Source organism: Oenanthe melanoleuca, chromosome 2, assembly GCF_029582105.1.
Source record: "Oenanthe melanoleuca isolate GR-GAL-2019-014 chromosome 2, OMel1.0, whole genome shotgun sequence".
In the NCBI taxonomy this organism is placed as follows: Eukaryota; Metazoa; Chordata; class Aves; order Passeriformes; family Muscicapidae; genus Oenanthe; species Oenanthe melanoleuca.
The window spans coordinates 36,027,248-36,050,100 of NC_079335.1; the positions used below are offsets into that span (position 1 = coordinate 36,027,248).

At 40.3% G+C, this 22,853-nt stretch overlaps 1 protein-coding gene across 2 annotated transcripts in view; it reads right to left on the minus strand.

Moving 5' to 3' along the window:
- NKAIN3 (sodium/potassium transporting ATPase interacting 3) overlaps positions 1 to 9,316 on the minus strand; it is a 328,068-nt gene extending 318,752 nt beyond the window's left edge. The window contains exon 1 of one of the 2 annotated variants that reach the window (XM_056484372.1): positions 8,946 to 9,316. In XM_056484372.1, the coding sequence (XP_056340347.1) occupies positions 8,946 to 8,999 (54 nt within the window). In that variant the 5' untranslated portion in view covers positions 9,000 to 9,316. The remainder of the gene's footprint in view (positions 1 to 8,945) is intronic. The other variant, XM_056484371.1, reaches the window with a different exon arrangement.
- Positions 9,317 to 22,853: the final 13,537 nt, after the last annotated feature.

The following is a 22,853-nucleotide window of genomic DNA, read 5'->3' on the forward strand; positions in this document are numbered from 1 at the left end:
TAGGCTGATAGAGATTTACATGTCTACTCATTTACACAGTGGCTTGTGCTGAGCTTCAGTTGCACTCTCCTAAGCTCCAGGAGCACTTTCTCCAGGAGATTCCAGGAACTGCCAACAGGGCAGTGAAGTTGCAGCATTCCCAGGACAACAGAGAGTATTCAAGGCTCAACCAAAGGCAAAAACTAGAGCTGGCTGACCTGCCAGTCATTCCAATCTCCCTAGAAAACATCATCATCATCATATGATCTTGTTCCCCTAGCATTCTTTATTCAAAGGGTCTGACACCAACACAGTAACTTTACAACAGAATAGTGAGAAACTGGCTTAGCAGCAGCAGCAGTATGTAGAAAAGATAAATAAAAATCTTTTCCTTAAGATCTTATTTTCAGTGACACCTTAGGCAGGAATTCCTCCCACATACAGAGAAAACTTTCATCTCTCTGATGAAGGGGGCTTCCACATCCCACATTTTTGCACTCATCTAAATACACCTTTCTATACTTTTCATCCCATGCTCCCACATAATCTCCTTAACTACAAAAGCATTTCAGGATCTTCCTGCTCATGCTTCATCTCCTAAATATTATTCTACTTTGCTATATCTGTAGTTTCTTTGGTGTGTGTCAAAACCCTCCTCAGAGAATTCCATTGAGCTCATTGTCAAGCATATACCCTTTATATATATTTATACTTACTCTCAGCCAAAACTTCTGTACTGATGAAACTGAACCAAAAAAAAAAAAAATTAAAAAGGAAAAAAAAGAGACCCGTGGAAAAGATCTGTGGAAGAACCAAGTGTGATTATTCAAGATTAACTTTCAACATAAATAATTGGTTAACAATTAATCTTCCTTCTGTATTTCGTAAAATTTTCCATTTTATTTCTTTGTGGCATTCACTTCTGTAAGGGATATTTTTCTGGCTGAAACTGGCTGTTCCATTAAGTGGAAAATTTTCCTTTTTCCTTTTCTTTTACTGCACTACTGGCATTCACCAGGTGGAAGAGGTTCACTGCTGCCTTTGCTTGAACCTACCATTATAAAGAGCCTATATGTAAAAGAATGACTTTCAGCAACTTTAATGAGAGCTGTAGGGCATTCAGCAACTTGTAAGAACAAGTCCCAAATCACCACAGCATTAAAAAATCCATCTGAGTTGAGATTACATGCAAGATAGGGCTGTGTTTGAAGAAAGACAAGATGATAAGGAAGTACAGTAAAAAGTAAAAGGTCTAAAATAAAATATTTTACTGCCATTTCATTACCAGGGTCTTAAGAACTCTGTATGTTCCTGAGATCAGAGTACAGTGATAATGCTGCTTACCACTGTCCTTTAGAGACCTACCAAAGGCACAGATCCAGAGCAAGACTACAAAGATCTCACTGGTCATACATATAAGAGAAAAAAGAAATAGCCCATGACACAGTAAAACCTGTCATAGTGCTGCTGGCACAGCTGTGTCAAGGAATAGCAAGTCTCACCCAGCACAGGAGTGTCTGATCCAAAACCTGCTGGCACACCCTTTAGGAAGGCATGCAGACACTGCTCATGAGAGATGAGAAGAAAACCGTTTCATCCTGGACAAAACTGAGCTGCTTCAAGACTCAAAGTGAGACACTCCCATTTGCTACTGCCCAAATTTGGTTTTCAAGAGAAATTGTACTAAATAAAAAGCAGTAAAAAAATGTTCCTTCTGACCAATGAAAAATACTAAATTTACACAAAACCAATGCAATTAACATTACTTTTCATTTTAATTTAATGTAAAGCTTACAAAGATGGTATGTCTAGTATGAGCTAAGGCAGTGGTGCAAACTTCATGGCACTATCATGCAAGCACCCCTCATAAGCTGACCTGAAGGAAACTTTGGCAAAACCATCATTTTGGTCTTCACAGTACCATGTCTACCAATCTTCACCCTTCTGGTATAACATAAAAGCTAGAAATTAGGACCAATTCCCATATTAAGATGACATTTTTATACTGAGGCCATAGCAAGACCAGTATCGTTTAACATAAACATTTCATAATGATATTTGCCCTCATCTAACCTGCAGTGAATTTCAAAATGTGATCTAGAGGTGAAAAATTCTGCATCATGTCATCAGTTTCCTGAACCACACAGTCACTTATTACTGCTCCTTTATATTAGTCATCTAGAACCAAAAATGTGCAGTTCATTTCCCAGCCTTTTTGACCCAAAATGACTGCTTAGCAAGTAATTACAAGACTGACTGACTGAACTATATTTTGCTTCAATATTAATGAATTCAGAAGATCTGATATACTGCATTGTACCACAGCATTGTTATTTATGAAATAACACATCTCAAGGCAACCACAGATACTTCTCATTCACTTAAACACCAGAGTTTGACACCAAGAGATACAACAGAATACTGGAATTGTTATTGCCATTCCTAGCCTATTTCCACTGCATTATAAACACAACAAATTAAGAAGCTAATTATTTCAAAATAACTCAAATTACTTTGTATTTTAAATACCCTCCTCACAAAGAATTGAAGATCCTCATTCCTTATGCTCTGGTAAGATCATACAATCACAGGATAACCTAAGTTTCAAGGAGTCTTTAGAGGTCATCTGGTAAAACCTTTATTCATAGCAGGGCCAAATCTGACATCAGAAAAACTTCAGTTAGATCAGGTTTTTGAGAGCTGTGTTTATCCCAGTTTGAATTTATTCAAGGATGGAGTTTCCAAAACTTCTTTCAAAAACACGATCCAATAATCCCATTATGATTTTTTTTCCTAGTATTCAATCAGAATTTCCCCTGTGTGGCATCCTGGGTCCTTTGCCTCTCAGCTTCATGAGCATATCCAAGAAGTGATCCCATTAGCAAGTATGGAATGCATTCATTTACTCCAGTTCTACTCAAGTGAAGTACCTCCATTCACTTCTCTTGTACAATATCAGGGCCAATGATGGATGTGACTGGTTTGACTCTCTCTTTGATCATCTAATCAATAAAATTCATAAGGGGGCCAAAATGCAACAATTTTACTTGAAAAAATTAAGGGATTGTGATTTTATTACTTATTTGTCAATTTACCAAATTGATCCTAAAACTAAAAGGGCATCTTTGCACCTATAAGGTCCAAGTAAGATACAGATTGAAAATGAGCTAAGATTAACTAGTCTTACAAGTTTTAATTTCAGATCCAAGCCTCACAAAATTGGCAATATTTAAACACCACCTAAAACTGTAAGTGCAATCGATCCCATATGATCACCAAAAATAAACCTACAAAGTGTTCAAGCTCTTCAAGTCCTACCCAAATTCCATTTAGATCCAACAATACTACCTAAATTCCAATGATTTTCCAAAGCACAATATTTGTTTCTTAGTCCCAAGAATGGGATCTAGGTAGAATACAGCAGATCTTGAAATAGAAGCAGATTAGCAGCATATCTGAATGTTCTTAAAATAACTATTTACAAAACTTACTGGTCATATAGACAGGAAGAGCAGCTATATAGTTCACAGTTTTCAATTCATTGTCATTATTATCACTGAGATCTTAACTTTTTCACTTCATCACTATAAATATATTCATTAAATGTTTTTATGACGAGTGTCCCTCTGTCATAGAGCAGCCAGGAATTGTAGAAAAACAGACTGCAGTGGTGGATGGAGCCTAAAACTGAGCAAGAGCTGCATGATTCCTTTCAGAAATTTACCCAGTTCAGAAATTTCAGAAAGCTCTGAAAGTTCATGTTCCCTCAAGTTTTGGATTTCTAACTTTGGAACACTGAACAGAAGAAGTCTAACATGCAGCTTCAACAGGAGGGGATTTCACTTCCAAAGCTGAATTTCTGGTGCATGGAGAGGTGTTGATGAGCTCAGAATGTGTTTTTTGCTAACAGATAACTCCCAACAATTTTGAAAAATAAAACAAAAACATGAAGTGGAAAACAGTGTTAGTTTTCACTCTCTTGTTCCTGATGAGAGAGATCCTAAAACGTATATAATATCCTATTTTTTGGATTGCAAATATTTCATTCAAGTAGTTCTACTGGATGCAGCGTATTACTTGCAATGTTATGGTTAAATGTAACTGTACACCCACACTACAAGCATGGTTACATATTTTGGGAATGTTATTTGAGTTATCAGAGGAAAACACCATTTCCACTGAAGCTATTATAACAGAAAGTGCAACATCCTGCAACCAGGGCATTGTTCAGGGCTAAAACTCCAAGCTTTCTCCATCCTTGCTAATACAATAGGAACTCTCTCCACCTCCTCCTCTTTTATCAGTGGACAGATGCTTCATCTCCAGATCAATGGGCTGGTGATTCTTCTATCAACATAAAAAGTGCAGCAATTTATTGGTTCAAAGATTTTGCTTTCTCAAATTCATCAATTCCCTTGAATCCCTGAGCTGTTAACTGAATAACTGGTATCTATCAGTCCTAACACACAAGCATCAAGAATCAAAGTCAGAGTGCCCAGCTCTATAAAACATTTAAAAATTAGATGAAAATTTATGTATGATATATACATATATCACTTCCACATAACTGCTGAAATTCCATGATGTCCAGTAACAACTGATGAAACAGTATTGTTCATTCTAATGAATACAGTCCCATCTCCAAATGTAAAGATTTAATACATCAATATAATTAATGGCAATCATAAATATAATTCTTCTGAATATTGAAAGAGATTAGGCTGTTAAAATGACCAATTGCACTTCCCAAACAAACCTTAAGCAAAACACTAGTACACAGAAGTTGCATTTCCACTGGAATTTTTCAGTGTGGCCTGCTGACACTTGAATTATTTGGAAAGTAGCCTATTTTACACTAGCTATAACTGGGTAAACCATACACTTCTAAATCAGGACTTACAGAATGAATACAGTGCAGAGGAGCCCAAGGATAAACACATTAGAGAGTGTCAAAGCCATGAAGAGACTTAGTCAAACACTTTCCATCAACCATCCCTTTACCACTTGGAAAATCTAATTCACCATCCCTGTATTTAGAGTTCTTTGTGTTTGTTTATCTATATACTTCTAGGTCCCAAAAACTTCCACTTATTGTAAGGGTTGAAACAACATTATCCTGCAAAGGTAGTTTCTCAGAAACACATTTTCAAAGCAGCATGAAAGTTCTCACTGTGTGACATTTATTAACACCAATTGAATTCACTCAGCTAAATCTTGCTGCAATTCATTGCCAATTTACCCCCCCCAGAATTTAATATTTTTTGAATTTGTTTTATTTTCCAAACATTTTCATTTTTTAGTGTTTCATGGCATGGTGTCTGCAACAGCACAGGCACAATCTCTGTCAGCTGGCTTAATTTTCTAGTACAGACAAGGCCAATGTCTCAGACTTCTAGTGGCACCAGTAAGAATTATGGCTGTAATCCAAAGGATTCCTATGGCCTTATGATATATTTTCCCAATGTATACATAGCTCCTAATAATCTTAATGACAAATTTATGCACAAAAAGATACACATACACTTCATTGTTCTTTGCTCAGGCAAAATGACAATGACATATGACAATGCTTCAATCAGGAAGAGCAAAACAGTGAAAGACCCAAGAAGAGTCTCTGGGGCAAGATATAGTCCTCCTTACACAAAATTTCCTTGGTTTTCAGAAGTAGAATCCACCTAAAGAGGTTCAATAAAACACTGAAAGTGACTAAGAGCTTTTCCTGAACTTGTGCCACCTACACTTCCATCTCAATGATTTTTTCCAGAATTCTGTATTACACATAATGATATGGATTCCATTTACAAATGAAGTTATTATTAAATGACAGAAGACTATTTACAGACTGTCCTTAGGATTACTGAATGAAACCTTTAAATGTGTTCATTATAAAAAAATAAAAGGTGTCAGCCAAAAACCTCCAGTTTTGTAGATGAAAGCATTTTATGTCAAAGTCCCCTGACAAACAGCACTGAAAATTACAAGCAAATCTTCTTGTAGTTAATACACTTAATGGGTTAGCATTAGAGAAAGGGTATTTTATTCACAGTAATGCAATAACTGTTTTCCTCTTCACTTTTGCCTAGGCTATTGGTTTATATGTTGCTGGGATAAAGAAGGAAAAGTTAGAGAAGAAAAAAGTTTTAAAGAATCAAGAAAGCATGCTTTAAGGACACTGAACTGTGCACTCTTCTTTAGAACAAGAAGTAAATCTTGTTTATGAACAGGTCTCCAAGGATTTGGATTTTTTACTTTCCATCTTATACAGAAGAGAATCTACTTAGTTCATGCATGCTATAAAAGGTGTTGCCAACTGTATTTAATTAGATCTTTCTTTCTCAGGTAATATCTAAAGGTTAATCTCTGACCTAAGGCTAAGCCTGAGCTTAGCTCCCAGGCCCTTCTCTGACATGACCAGAATATGACTAATGTAAACAACTTCCTTTTTTAAAATATGTGCCCATCTGTTTCCTTTTAAAGTTTTTCCTTAAGTCCTATAAATCATCAGTACTTCTGAAATTCTACAAGTTTGCACTACATGTGCTTGGATTTTGCAAGTTTTAATCTAAACACTGTCTACAACCACTAATATCTCTTTCACCCCTCCATAAGTGGATGCAAAGTAAAATAAATTTCACTTGATGATGAATAATGTCCATGCATGTGTTTTATATTCACGACCTCTAAGACACTAGAAAACTATTTAAACCCTCTGTGGTGTTAACTTCTACGTATATAACCTGAATAGTACCACCACTGAGATCATGGACAGCATGTGAGCTTTAAGTTCATGTGTTTAGGAATGATGGGCCCCAATTTAGTTCTCCCACTGAGACTCTCCAGATCAGGCTGCCACTCTCTCCTCCCTCTCCCTACAGGTGCCAGGTGAGGAGAATTAGAGGCACAAAAATCAAAGATCATGGGTTGAGATAAGGACAATTTACTGGAAACAGAAATGAGATAAGAAAAGGAAATAGTAACATCAACAAAACTGATAACAAAAGAGTGCTAAAGAGAGTGATTCACATGAAAAATGCTCACCCCAGCCTCTCCAGACTGCAGCCATGCTCCCCCTGGCTTGGAACCAGGGCCAGCCCAGCGCTCTCTCCAGCTGGGGACTGGTGCCACACTACCCCAAACAGAAAGAGCCCATTCTCCCTGGAACAGAGTCCTTTTCCTCCATCCCTGGCAATGATGAGAGGTAGTAGAGAATAACCTCCTAGCTATGCCCCTCCAGGATACTGCAAAAAAAAATTAATCCCATCTTGGTTGGAACCAAGACATAATATCTACTATATTACTTCTTGAATATAAAAAAAGACTTACATTTTTAAATGAAAAGAAATTTAAATGACAGTATTTTGCCATACAGACATTTATCAGCACCTGAAAGATGTAGATATGACAGTGGAATATCACTATAAATCAGATAAGAACAGCAGAAAAAACTATGCATTGAAGTAATTTTTGAAAGTTGTTATATCGTCTGATAGGTCTTTTATAAAACACTACTCTTTTCCTGAAAGACTTTTTATGCATTTCTCTGCAGATTATAGTGGCCATTCACACTTTACTTCAATTTTTATAGCCTCCCAGTAATTCCACGGAATAGTAAATACAGTTACTATAATCCTCATAAATGGCAAAGAGATGTATTTGAAGAAATAGGGTTTATTTCCCCTCCCACATGCATAACGTAAATCAGGAGCAGTTCTGCTGCAGTCGTTAGTACAAAACTGATACAAAACAAGAAATAAAAAATAACAGCAATGTATACAGAAAACTTTCCTTACACTAAAAGTACAAATCGTATGCTCCTATGTTTCTTGGCAAGGTTGTACTGTTGAGTTACTTATACCCACTATGCCCATCACTCTATTCACATGTGAATAAGGTCCAGGCTCACACTGGAAACAATGGAGACGCACCAGTTTACACAGGCTAAGAAACTGCCACAAAGCCTTGAAAACGAAAGGGGATTTTCAAATAAATGCAATATGTACAATTACTTCTGGAGTATTACCTCTGAAACAGAAGCGATTTCAAAGTGCTGTAAGAGAAAACTAGAAAGATCGCAAAGGATTACGAATACAAACAAATAACCCCCCAACTAACTGCATCCCACTTTTCTTCTTTACACACACACACACACAAGGAACACCATTCATTTTAAGAGAGATCTTGTGGCAAAATGATGACACTGAGTCACTAGAAAAAGAGAAAAAATAATTTTAAACACTCTTGGGACCAGAGACTACCGTTAAGGGGAGAGCATTATTTTTATCATCCTGCTAACGAGCCAGATGAAGGATTATTGCTGTTTGAGGTTATTTATCTCAACAACTCTTTTCTCTACAATAAAGATGCCAACTCCACTAAACAAAGAGAAGAAGCAGCACCGTTCTGTTGTTTCAATTGCACGCTGAGGAATACTTAAGCAGAGGAGAGGAACCCCAAGAAAAGTCACGGGGGAGGGCCGGTACACGCCGATTTTACTACGAAGGTTAAGAAAAATAGAACAAGAGCCGGCGATGCCGGTCCGCGGGATGCCGGTCCGCGCATCATCCCATCGCGCCGGCAGCGCCCAGCAGTGTCCGGCCGCCCCCCGGGCATTGACCGGAGGCACCGCCAGCCTCCTTCTTCCCCTCGACCTCCGCTTTGAGAGGACGGGGGAAGCCCCTGCCCGGAACCAGCGGGGAGGGAGTGACACCTTCTCAAAGAGACACCAAGGCGGGGGAGCCGCTCTCCCTCGGGCAGGGAGCGCCCACAGCCGCCCGGCTGCTGCGGGTCGCCGACCCGGTCCGTCCCCATCCACGGGGCAGCTCCGGCCCCACGCCGCACGCACCGCCAAACTTCGGGGTCGGGTAGCGGGGCGGGCGCGCCGTCGGGCAGGGACAGCTCCGCGCCCGGGTCAGCGCCGTGCCCGTCCCTGCCCATCCCCGGGAGCCGAAGGGCGCCCCGGCACTCACCAGCTGCAGCGAGCAGAGGAAGATCAGCGTGCAGCGCCCCGTGCAGCAGCCCATGGTGGCAGCCGGAGAGCCGCCGCCGCTCCGCTTCTTCCCTCCCGCACGGCCGCGGCCCCGGAGGCGAGCGGGGGCTCACCGCATCCGGACGGAGCGGCCGGGCGTGGGCGATCCCCGCTGCCGCTGCGCTGCCGCTGCCGCGCTCCTTTGTGGAGCGGCTGCCCTGGCGGCGGGAAGCGGCGGGAAGCCGGCGGCGGCGGAGGGTCTGTCTGCCCGGCTGTGGGCCGGGGTGGGCAGAGGGAGCGCGGCGGGGAGGCGGGGGCGGCGGAGGGTCTGTCTGCCCGGCTGTGGGCCGGGGTGGGCAGAGGGAGCGCGGCGGGGAGGCGGGGGCGCGGGTGGGCGGGAGCTGCGCGAGGTGCGAACGGGAGCGGGGCGGGGGCGGCGGGCTGTCCTCGGGCTGTGCCGGGGATCCCCGGGCGGGCACTTCGCGGGGATTTTGGAGGCTGCGAGGGCAGGCTGTGCTTGAGGGGAACTTGGCGGGGGCTGTGCGGACAGCGGCAGCCCGGCTTGGGCCGCTTGTTGCGAGCGCCCGGGGAAAGTTGAAGGGACCGGAGCTGCTCGCCCGAGCCGGGGGCAGCCCGGCGGGGCCGCGGGCATTGTCCGCCGTGCGCGCCGTGCCGGGGTCGGAGCGGCTCCGGGGGCAGGGGAAGCGGCAGAGCCCGCTGCTCGGGGAGTCGCGGGAGCGGCGGGGTGCGCTCTCCCCGCAGGCGGCACCCGGGGAGCCCGTCCTGCTGCTGGGGAGTGTCCCGGTGCCTGGGACTGCTGCTCGATCCGCTCCTTGTCCGCGCACCAGCGGTGCTGGGGACGGGTTTCCCTTCCTGGCAGCGCCATTGTGCCGGGAGAGCCCGCCGGCTGCTGCTGTCCCCCGCGGGTGTGAGCTGGGAATGAACGGGCTCCGGGGAGAGCGGCTCGGCTCCGGCAGTCACCGCTCCTGGCAGTGGTAAATCGTAGAGCCGTTCAGGTTGGAAAACACCTAAGATCAAGTGCAAGCGTTAATCCAGCACTGCCAAGTCCGTAGCGAACAAGAAGACGGGTGTGCAAACAGTGCTCTCCAGGGGCAGTTGGGACAACAGGATCGGCGGAGATACCGCGGTCCCCACGTCTGTAGATGTATTCTAGGCACAGACAAGTAATCTTCTGGGGCGGGATAATAAACCCAAATATTCACACCGTCTCTTAAAAATACGGTGTGGGGGATGATGTGTGGATGAAGTGTCGGCTACCTTATTTTTTCCCGTCAACAAAGTATAGATAGATTATATTTTACAGGCATTAAGGCATGTTCCATTCACCAGACAGCACTTTCCTATGGGCTGTTACCAGCTGCTGTTCCACGATACAGAGACTTCTGCCACAAAACACTGAAGCTTGCCCTTGACAATAAAAAAAAAAAATATATAAAAAAAAGAAAAAAAAAAAAAAAAGCCCACACAAAACCAAAACCTTGTCTTCTACAAGGCATTTTAGTGAGTTATGTGATTAATGTCTCTGTACACAGTATTGTATCCCCCCAGCTCTTCATTTATATATTAAGTAGTAGTGACAATAATCAAATAATTATAAGACTACTGTAAAACAGTATTGTGTCAGATTAGATTTGGAAAGCTGTTTTTTTCTACCCTTTTTTCACCCTTTTAAGTAGGAAAACATTAAGACAGTTTTAAATATCAAAGAGAAGGAACAAAAGAAGGACAAGTAAGAAGCTCATTCTGCTCATCCAGGATGTGTATTTGACTAAGTATGTACTTGAGAAGCACAAAATATAACCCACATTGCCCCGTATACAAAACTTAGATAAAACCACTGAAGATTTATATGTCTATGTATAGCTTTTAAGAGAAAATTCTATCTGGGGCTAAAGTTTACTAATGTTACATGTTCTGAGAACATACATATTTTGAAGGATGAATACCTGGAGAGATGAAAGTAAATTGAAAAGGTGACAGTTGGCAAAAATACAATGTGCCAGGCTCTGTGACTGGTAGATTTTATGGATAATTGGTTTTCTATGGAGAAGACTTAGAGGAAGCACAATTTCTCTGGACTTCACTGAAGTATTTAGTAGACCACAAAATCTTTTTGGTTAAACCCAATAATACAGAGATTAATAATCAGAATGGCAGGATGGGTAAGGAACCAGAACGATGAAATGCCTAGAGCTAATGCTGAAAAGATTTTACTTTTGCTCACCATATTCAGGCCCTACTTTTACATCAATGGGATGAGGTCCATAACTTTTCTCTATTTCTTCCCAAGAATAGTGCTCTTCTGAGAAGCATATAAATCCTGTGGAGTAAGGAGAGGAGAATGTGATGGTTTTGCCTGCAATAGAGTTAATTTTCTTCACAGTTGCTACTATGTGACTGTGTTCTGGATTTGTGCTGATACAGGGTTGATAATTCAGGGACGTTTTACTCACCTCAGAGCAGAGTTCACAGACCCTCAAGGCATTTTTCTACTCACTCCTCACCATCAGCAAGGGGGCTGGGGATGCACTGGAGTTGGGAGGGGACACAGCTGGGACAGCTGACCCCAACTGACCACAGTGATTGTCCATAACATATGACATCATGCTCAGCATACACTGCTAGGAGAAAAAGGAAGAGGGGGACATTTGGGGTACTGGCATTTGTCGTTTTCCCGAGTCACTGTCACACATGACAAGGCCCATCTTTCCAGGGGGTGGCTCAAAACCTCTCTGCCCTTGGAAAATAGCCAATGAATTCCTTGTCTTGCTTTGCTTGTATGCATGACTTTTGCTTTCCCTGTTTAACTGTGTTTATCTCAACCCATGAGTTTTCTCACTTTTACCTTCTGAATCTCTCCCCTATCACATCAGGGGAGAGTGAAAGAAGAGTAAGTAGCTACATGAGGCTGAGTTTTCAGCTGGGGTTAAACCATGACAAGTGAGAGTAAGTTTCTTAGAGGTTTATAAATCTCTAATATTTTCCTTTTTTATTTTCCCATGTTCCTGAAACATTTAGTTATTTATGTCTTCTCACTAGTCAATATTTATTCCCTCCACCCCCCAAAAAATAAGGATAGTTGTGATATGAATTATCCCTGGGTATAAGGTTTTTCAAAGAAAAAAGTTACACAACAGAAATGCTGTAGAACATGACTTCCACAGGAGCACAAGGAACTAAAATAATAGAATAACCTTGCACTGCAGCTGAAAGCACTGGACAATAGGAGAAGAGAGAAAGAGCCTGGATCAGAGGGAGCCTAAAAATGAAGTATGGTTATGAGAAGGCATAGGATTTCTAGACCATATCAGAGAATGCAATATAAGAATAAAATAATGTACAAAGCAAATAGGAAAGACTGTATTTTACAGATTTTTCTACCCATGAATTCAGCTGATAGTCAAGTAATCATAGAAAGTAATTTCCAGCTGTATAATGAAGACAGCCCTAATTCGGCACCATGCATGCCAAGTAGGTGAAAAACTGGTGTAAGTTCTAAAAAACCCTGTGGGCTCTCTTAATACTCTTGAAAAGAAAGTATGTCCTCAAAAGCTTTATGATATGTCCATGTACACATGGACATGCCCTCACATAAGTGTATGATTTCTTCTGCTAAAGCTGTAAATCATAGGACATCAAAACTTGTGCTTCTTATCTGGTTGCATTCAAAGCAGAAAACCAAGGTTGTTCACATTCATAGAAATACAGCATCAGAGACAGCAATAAGAGATATTACAAGAGTCTTCTAATTCCTATAGGCTTATTCCTTGTTAGGTTATAATCTTTGGAATCAAAGATACGAAAATGTTCAGGTTTAAGAACTAAAACCATCAGTAAAAGATCTCATATCAAGAGAACAAAGTGAAATTCATAATATTTTACTGTCCTTGTAGCTCTTTAAAGGCATATACAGTCTGTCTAATAAGCATTTACTTGTCTGTCTCTCCTGGAGTTTTCCTCAGCCTGCATCAAATTATCCTGTCATGGACCTGGCCTTAAGGAGGTGCTTTTTGTTGACTCTGCACATTGGACTAAAGTAATCAGCACAGATGACAGCAGAAACACTTGCTTCACAGTTTGACTTCTCCATTCTTGATCATGAATATTAGTCAGAGGAAATTAGTGATGAAAATAAGTAACAGTGTCAAAGGACAATCCTAATCCTGGAAAGATTTGTGTATTTACTTAACTTGTAGCACCAAGCATAGCCCTTTATGCTGGACAGAGATTAGGTAAATACATTCAGGGACTGCAGAATCAGAACTTAAGAACAGATTCTTGTGGCCTCAGATTTCACCATTAATTTTGGCATGTAATAAAGAAAGATTAAGAATTAGAAGCTTTGTAATTACTTTTCAAGCTTTCCTGGAATGAGGGAGGATACAGGGATCCGAACACACCTCCATAAAGCTATCAACAGGTCACACTTCAGGCAGACTTACAGTTATGATAGCTTAGAAAAACATTCCACTGTGTATTCCCCAAGCAGTCTTGAAATACCTCAAGCAAACTAGAAACCCCATGAAATTTAATATAGCTTTAAAGACAAATGAGGGTTTCAAGATATTATCAGTGTTTTTAGTAAATCCTATTTTCAATTTATCCTTCTGAAAGCAGATACACAATATAATGATCTAATTTTTCATTTCAATGTTAACACCTGCTGCTAGGAAACTGCATTCTTCATTAAAATGCAAGTACTTTATAGAATGAAAAGATGTTCAGTGTGAATGACTTTTTTTGTTATTTTAAAGAAGTGTTTTAAAGATCAGGCTGAGTGTGGGGAGCCATGATGAGGCACAGCCTCTCAGTAGCTGGGCAGGTCCATGGGGAAAGGAATGGAGACTGGTCAGTGTCAGAGACACAAAACATCAGCCCAGGCTGTGCCTGGGGAGGCAAAGCTGTGGGGAAATGCAGATCAGCCCTGCTGCTGAGGCTGGGGCAGGGACTGATGGTCCTTTTGGGGCTGAGATGGGGTCCTGGGCTGTGGGCAGGGTTGGTGAGCCCAGGTGGGCAGGAACAGGCAGGACTGGTGATGCCCTTGGGGCCCTGACAGTATGAAAGCAGTTGTAAAAACATGAGTGCTTTAAGTGCACAGACTGACTCCCTATAACTCTTTTTGGTTTGTCAGCAGTAGACTCCAGCTCAGCTTTGGGTTTGTTTTTTCTGTATTTAGCTCTTTTTTTTTTTTCTTTTTTTTTTTTTTTTCTTTTTTGTTACAATGCATAATACATGTTCCCATAGCCAGGAACAGCAAAACTGGAATAATGCACAAGTTCTTTGCAACTATCTCCCATATTAATTGCAGGAACCAAAAAGCTGGCAAATGATACCGATCTAAATATAAGTATTATATATATATATATAGATAGATAGATAGATAGATAGATAGATCTAGATATAGATATAGATATAGATAGATATAGATATAGATATAGATATAGATATATATAGATAGATAGATATATATATAGATATATATATATAGATATAAATGCTCAGATCTCCTCACTCTCAGTGACAGGACTTGAGGAAATGGCAAGAAGCTGAGTCAGGGGAGGCTTAGGTTGAATACCTGTGTGAAAAGATTTTATACACAGATGGAGGGTGAGCAATGGAACAGACTCCCCAGAGAAATGTCGCAGCACAAATGCTAACAGAGTTCAAGAAATGTTTGGGCAGTGCTCTCAGGTGTGACTCTTGGAGTGTTCTATGCAGGGCCAGGATTTGGACTTGATGATCCTGATGGGACCCTTCCAACTCAGCATGTTCTATGACACTATAAGGCTTTCTTTTTGCAGGTTAGTATTTATTTTGAACCATTCATTGTACATAAACATTGGTACAATCCTCAATTTTAATATGGAAAAACTTGACAAGAAAACTGACATACATATTTAGATAGAGAAAAATCCTTCAAAATACATTTTGCATTAGACTTGAAAAGATGGCACCAATACCAGCTGTGTTATTCACAACTAAGGATTTTAGATGCTAAGTTGGTCTGAAATACTTGTGACATTTGCTGCACTCAGGCTCTGCTCAGCTTTTGTGACCTGGTGAATGAGATTTTGGATCTAGGGATCAGTGATAAACCATCACAGGCCATGGCAGAGGTTTTGCCACAGTGGGTAACGTGGGCAGTACTTCTTGTTCTGGATCCATTCAGAACTCCCACTAATGTCAGTGGGGGTTTGGGAAGCAATGAACACATTGCTAAGGCCTGAATAGGGCTGGAAAGGTAGGCTGAGAGGTTGTTCCATGCAATTGTTCCAAAGTTTCTGTTGTTTGCAACATTTTTCTCTGAGTAATTCACCCTCATTTCCCATCTATTTTCAGGCATTAAATGTCAACTTTCAACAAGAAAGGCAAAGCTGACTTGCCCACTTGATTCCAAATAACAAAATTTACTTGAATTACAGTTATTATATTTGTAGCTTAAAAACCCTTCTTTTGTTATGATTGTGAAGCAGAAATATTTTGCCTGAAGTTTTCTTTTTTACATAAAGTGCAGGGCTGTTATTTGAATCAAGCCTCTGAACAGTGTCCACCTGAGGAGATACACTAGGGGAATTTTGGTTCAGGGAAGCTGTACATTGACTGGCTGTCAATGGAAAAGAGACTGAAAAAGGTAATCTGTTTCCAGAAATCTTGGGAGCTTGGAATGCGTGGTAGGGGGTCAGTCAGACCTTGCTCTGGTGAGGTGGTGCTCTGTCCCTCATATCCCTTACCCACACAGTGTCTGTCAATTATGGCACACTGGAGGCAGCCCCAGTTTTGCCAAGCCCAGCCCATGAGTGACCAAGAGACCCTGAGAGGAAGGCCCAAGATGGCCAAAAAGGTTTAAGAAGGGTCACTATAAGGTAAGCACATTGTCCTTTAACCCCATCTCCATCCTGGAGTTTCACATGATTGGAAACAAGAAGTTGGTAGCTATATGCCTGTTTTTTATCTTTCCTGCCTTTCTGTTTTTCCCCTTTGCATCTTCTTCTTCTTCTAACTGTCACCTTATAGAATGTAAATATATGTTCAGTGGGATAAGTCTATGCTGTGATAAGTGATTTTATTGTACTATGTACTCTTTTGCCAATGTTCTTTAACTGTCTGCAGTTTGCCAGTATTTTCACCTTGAGAATATTTGGTTGGAATTTTCTCCTTTGTGACTACCCAAAGCAAAAGTACCTTGGTTTAGCCCTAGGTTTAAGTGATGGGGTGTAACACTGACAGAATTTTTAACCCTCTGGAGCCACCTTTATTCCTTAAAAGAAGGGTTAAGGAACTGCATACACATCTGATGTAAATTTCTCTGACTCCATTACTGCCAAGTGAAATGCAGTGATAAACTCAAGTAGAAAATATGGCTGCATAAAGCTGCCTTACCCTTACACAGTCAATATTCAGGGTAAACAACTCGTCTTTTTGTGGAAAGCCATCAGACTAGGTACTGGTAACAATGGATTCCTATGTATATGACTTAATTGGTGTTTTTCTCTAGAAGTCTTTTCTGCTATGTTAATTTTTTTTCCTTTCAGTGAGCTCATAGTACAAACAATAACTTTCTAGGATGTAATTGTCTCTCCTTTCAGTTTTTCATCAGAAGAAATTTCTGTTTGTTAAATCAGCCTGATTTACTAATTAACATCTGGATCTTATGTACACACTATGCACACACACAATAATACCACAATTATATTATATTAGCTTTTTAAGGGCTCATCTAATTTTACTCTATACATAATCCTTGAAAATTAGATTTGCATAAAGTAATTTAAAATAGACAGGGCAAACTGGAAGTATATAATTACGTGTAGCTCTGAAACAAATACATTTTCAGTTTTCAATTTCCATAGCTGAGTTCATAACTTAGCCCCTGAATATCTGAATTAATAATAAAATGACAGTATTCCCCTGTTGTATATGTACTTACACAGAATTTACAGAAAGGGTCACCTTTGTTATACTTTGTGGATTACCTTTGGGGTGAGTAAACCTTGATCCTCCTCTAGAAGCTGGAGGAAAGGGGGAAGCTGAGAGGCACTTTCCACTTCAGTCTGTTAAACAACTAAAGAGACTTTCCTATCAAGGTTTATACTCCTCCCAATGTGCAGAACCTAGGCTCCTGAACTCGGTTCTCTACACTGTATTCAAATGTGATGCTTGTAATAACCTTAAGTCTACAACAAAAGTATCTACTTACCTTTCAAAGAGAACCTTCTCTTCAGACTCACTGTTTGTCTGAGACCAGCCTATGAAATTTTTTTTAGAGATTTTAACAATTCTTCACAGGAAGTTCATAATGATGGGTTTGCATGATAATGATCTATGAAGCATGAGGTAAATACGTCTTCTTGGTCTATCAATTTTCTACACATTGCAGATATATTTCTGTAACCTACTAGTCCAGTTGTAGACTTTGAATTGCCAGTACATAAGCATGCTGTTCAATGTCCATACATACTGGCAATACATATTACCAGTTATGATGATGATTTTACCATGTTTGCTAATATTTGTTAGTTGTATAAGACCACCTTCAGGGGTCAAGTGATTACAGAGGAAACTTAATTTCCGTAAAGAAAAATAAACTGAGTCTTCTCCATGATAAAGCAAAGCTATAAAATGTATGAGGATAAAAAAATACATCAGTTGAATGGAAGCTGAAGCAGTTCCAGAATTTGATAGCACACACTCTGACTATTAAAAGTAGTCATGAAATACACTGATCAAGAAGGTGGTGCTGATGAATTTTCAGCTTGGATGACCAATACTGTCTGAGAAGTTTGGCACTAGTTAATTATTTTAACACAAATAATGTAGTCTCATAGTTATGCATTCATTTGACATTTGTGAATCCTTAAAGTTAAATAGGTTGTTGGAACTTTTTATTACTGCATCAAACTCTGCACTTGCTTTTAAAGGGCTCTTAAAGGAAAGAAACACAGGATTCAAAGAGGAATGTGGGAGGCAGCATTATGACAATGACTCTTTGCTGGGAATTAGAAGGACTCCAGCCAACAAAGGAATGAGATTCTAGAACAACTTTCCCAAAGCTATTTGGAGAAACAAATTAAGCCAATGAGTTTTTAGACTGAGTTGGCAAATTAATGAAGGGAAGTGGATGACACATAGATACTTGCAATACCAGAACCTATAGAATACTAGGAAGTCCCTTTAAATTATAGAAAGCTGTCAAAAATTCTAACACAAAGACAGCATGAGTAGCAAATGGAATGAAATTGTGTCAGAGACAGAGAGCCATCAAGTCAGCCAGGATAGTTTATGAAGACTCTGGACATCATGGATGTCTGTTGCCTCTAGACAACAGATCCTGCCCTAAGTTAATCAGTACTCCAGGATGCCCAAAAGAAAATAAAGGCAACATTAAGAAATTTACTTGAATCATTCTGTGAACAAATAGCAAATTATGACTGGCTCATACTTGAGAAAAATGGCCTGAGTGAGCAGCTCAGGAGCAGTGCATAAACTCTTATACAGCTGCATAAAGAATTACTGAAAAACTCTGAATAATAGCACATAAAAATCAGACTGTTTAGGGATAAATTTCAATAGGAAAAAGCAAAAAAATAAAAGATTACATTCCCTGAATAAATGCTTTACTGCAAATACTTTTTCCAGCTCTAATGAAGAGCGTTTGCTCTAGCAGAGAGAGAATAGGGCTGTGATGATAGATGATCATTTGCTCATTTAAAGCTGCAAGGATATTCTCATCCACACCTGATTTTTATCCATTGCTAAATGAAAAGGACATCCTTAAGTCATTTAATGTTACATTTAATGAAATGTGAAGCCCAAACAAATCAAGCAGATCTTCAGACAATGCCTAGGGAAGACATGGCCAGCCAGCAGTGGAAGGAACAACCTCTTCAGTCCTGGGCATCAGGAGAGGGAGCAGTGCAAGCCCTCCTTTCCCTGCCCCCATTGCTGCTGCAGCTGCAGCTCAGCTTAAGCCCTTAAGAGCAATTCCAATTTGACAGCTTGCATGGGTGTGAATATATTTAAGTAAAAAGAAACCCTGCCAAGTTTAGATGAATTAAACAACTGTGACACACACTGGGCCAGATTCTCTAATGCACCACAACAAATTTACAACTGTGACTGTTAACTGAAGTCCCAGTTCATTTTTAATACTGTAGTTAACAAAGCTGTATACAGATGTAGTGATTGCTATAGAGGTTAGAATGTTTCAGTGTTTCCATCTGAGACTGCCTTTTGTAGTGGATTTTCATGTCACATTTTAAAAATGGTAATCTGGATTGAGGACCATATTTGCATTTGCATGTCTAGTATCAGAGTCTGCTATTTATCCTTTCAAAAGTTTTCTGATATGTTGTGATACACACATATAACACTTCTGGGCAGAGACTATGTTCCACTATCTAATCTCTCTTTGGCTCTTAATGTCTGAAAGAATGTTTCCATGATGAACATAAAAAACTAAACTTCAGAAAAGTTTTTGTGTTGTTATTCTGAACAGGTCACACTTCTTTTTCTTTATCCACCTACCTAAGTAAAGCAAAAAAGTTGTTTAAATTTGGGAGCAAATAACAATTTGCATAATGTCTCTGCAAAAGCCAAAGAAATCCAAAATATATGTGTCTGTCATTTGTTTGCTGAATCAAATATTTCAGAAGAAATGTAATATGTTAGTTTAAAATTTTCAAATGTCACTGTTCAATAGCAAATGTCATCTTTTCAGCAGGAACATGGAACCTAGCAATAGCATAATGAAACTGCAGTGAACTGCTGGATATGAATTTGACCTACCTGTGGTTCATTCTTCATGCCAGTGAAGGATCCTGGTAGCCTTGAGGAACTGAAAGGTAATATGAGCCAGGCTGGGGACACACAGGGATGCATGCAGCTCCATTGGATTCTAGCTGTGAGGGTACTCCTGTAACCCAAATATTAAATATTGAAATCTGAGAGAAATCTCTAAATCAAGATTAAATGTTTTGCTGTCATGTACAGATGTTGTCGACTTTGATCAGCTTTTTTCTGTCAGAAAAAGAACGATTAAGAAAGTGGTAAGAGTGAGGCTGCTATTTGAAAGATGGCATCTTTTTATTCAACAGGTTCTACTCTTCTGGGTGAGGGACTATGCTCATTAATCTTTCTTTTGGAACAGGATTTGAAGCCAAGTACCTAAAATCTGAGTGGTAGAATTTAATACCTTTTATATGTCCACACATCTGCATTCTTCCTGATTCCAGTAGTACTAGGCTCTTTTTTTTTTTTTTTTTCATTAGGTGCATCTCTGGAAGGTAAAAATAAAGGAATGGTCCTTGCTTTTTGGTTAGGTAGGTACTTGCCAGGAGACTGATATCTCTGAACATGTAAGAGATGTTCTGTTCATATTTATCCACTCAGAAGCTTACACTATGTTTGTTCCTCTGAAAACAGAATTCTATGCAAAGTACATTTTCTGTGTTATGTATTGTCAATAAACACATTTCTGTTATTGAACACTGATAGGATCAAACCAGGAAGAAAAGTGCTTTGTACTCCAAATTAAACTTCAGATGATAAGGTCCAGTGAAAACACCTCAATAAATGCTTTTAAAAGGACCTTAAGTGAGGATTGAGAGAAGTAGAGTAATAAGAACGGAATAATAGTGTCATTTTAAGGGCATTTGAGAACTGGATCACATTTATACCACATTTCTGAGAAGTGTAAGCCAAGAACAGCAGCCTTGCCCTTCATCTGCCTCTAAATACAAGCTGCTGCCCTCTCAGTTTTCCTCTGTTTTAGGCTGACATAGGCATTCTCATCACTGAGCTGCAAAACAGTTTGAATTAATCTGGATTAAAATTAATCATGACTATTTTTTCTTTCAAGTGAACTTTGACGTGGACCCATTCTCCCATTTAGCTCATTGCTTGGCAATGCAAATACTTATACTGGCAGCAGGCAGGGAGCAACAAAGGGACAAGAGCAAGCATTTGGGAACAGAGAAAGGGCAGGGTTGTTCTTTTTGGCAGCAGTGCTATCCTGCTTGCAGAATTGCAGTGTTAAAGCATCCCATCCCAACTCTGTTAGGTTATTTCTGCTTATACTAACAGAACCAAAGCTACACTGAGTGGGAGGCTTGAACAAGGCAATCAAACCCCAAACTGTTACAGTGGCCAGGGTGTTCATTGGTAATGAGGGCTTGAGTAGTAAATAGTTTAAAAGCCAACAGTGGAACAGTCATGCAGTTTTTGTGAAGTGATGAGTAGGCCAAATTCAGATTTGTGGTGCTGCTGGTTAGCACTGTGCTGCCAACACAAAGCAGCTCTAAAGCCAAGGTAGCCAATTGATGCAGGCAGCTGGCATAGCATGTCTTAAACCATTGCTCTCCTGGCAGCTGGCTACTTCTCTGCCTGAAAAGGGAGAGTAGTCACATCATCCCTCGTCTGAGACACTCTTATGTGTCTCAAGGGCTCCTTTTTGTCACTACAGTCCTGAGCCTATAAATCCCATTTTAAAATGCTGTAAGAATGGCACAGGAGTGAATATTTACACCTTCAGGCTGCTTCTGCTCTGAGAGAAGTGTGGGGTCTTCAGCTGCTCAACTTTTCCTTGTTCCACAAGTATGCCCTCTAACAAAGAGAACCAGGAAAAGTAAATACCTTCCAGTAGAAAGAAAATATCCTCTTTATTGTTTATGTCTGTTGGAACGCTTGCTAAGTGATAGCTTAAAACATGTATTTGATGGAAATGAGAAATTGCTTGTGATTTGGAGTACACAAAGCACTTGATAGCTATCTGAGCATGTAACAGTGCATAGAAAGTTCACTTCCTAGGGCTCTCTGGGCAGGACAAACTACAGAGCTTGTTAAGGAGGTGCTTAAACCATGTAATTACCTCATCCTTCATTCACATGACCAAAAAGTTACCTCCATAATGCAACTGATGCTTTTTCAGTCAAGAGTACAGGAATCCCATGCTCGGTGGCTCCCAGTGTGATTAGTGGTGGGATAAGATGTGTGCTCACCTGAACCTGTGTCCTGGCAGGAAGCCCACCACACTGAGAGAAATTCTGCTGTAGTGGCACAGAACTGCTAGAGGATTCACCAAAGGATTCCTGGGAGGGTGCACTGACCTGTAGCCTGCTCACATCACTATTTCCAAGAAAATGGAAAACAGGGAGGAGGCCTGAGTCTGGGAACTGTTCTCACTGCTTCTGCAAGTGACCAGCACTAGGGAAAAGTGAAAATTCATAATGCAGGATGACCTTATTGTCTTAATTACCATTGTATGATATTAAGAGGATGTTTTTCTGAGGCAGCTGAACACCTGTAGATCACAGGGATGCAGTGAGTTACCAATCCATGAATCTGAGCAGCACTCCTTACACTTGTACAATCATATTGTTGGATTGTCACGTTTGGCTAAAAGAATTTACTGACAAGAACTGATGAAGAGATGTGTTCCCTGAGTGTTTGCTCATACTGATGGTGATGCTGGGTTCATGAAATACATAGTTCAAGGTGCTCTTTCTGCAATCAACATGCTGAAAAATTTCTGCTCATTCCCCTTTCCAGCCTTAGTACCAAATTTTCCACTCAAGAAGAAAAATGTGCAGTTTCCTTTATTTGTGCAGCTTTTAATCATATCTGTATATGTGAAAAGTGTTGAAATGATGACAAAATTTTCCTCTTGATTACCTCAAGTCTGTATTTCATAAGAGGATTTTTTTAAGGCTATGGACACACATTTCTAGCAAAATTCTATGTATTTAAAATCTACCAATGGGCTCATATAGCATTCTTTTTACACATTTCTATTCCTTCAGCTTTTCTACTCATCTGTTACAAACAATTAAACCACTGGATTTTTCATTGTTTGAAATAACTGGTTGCATTACCATCTGGAAACAATACATTT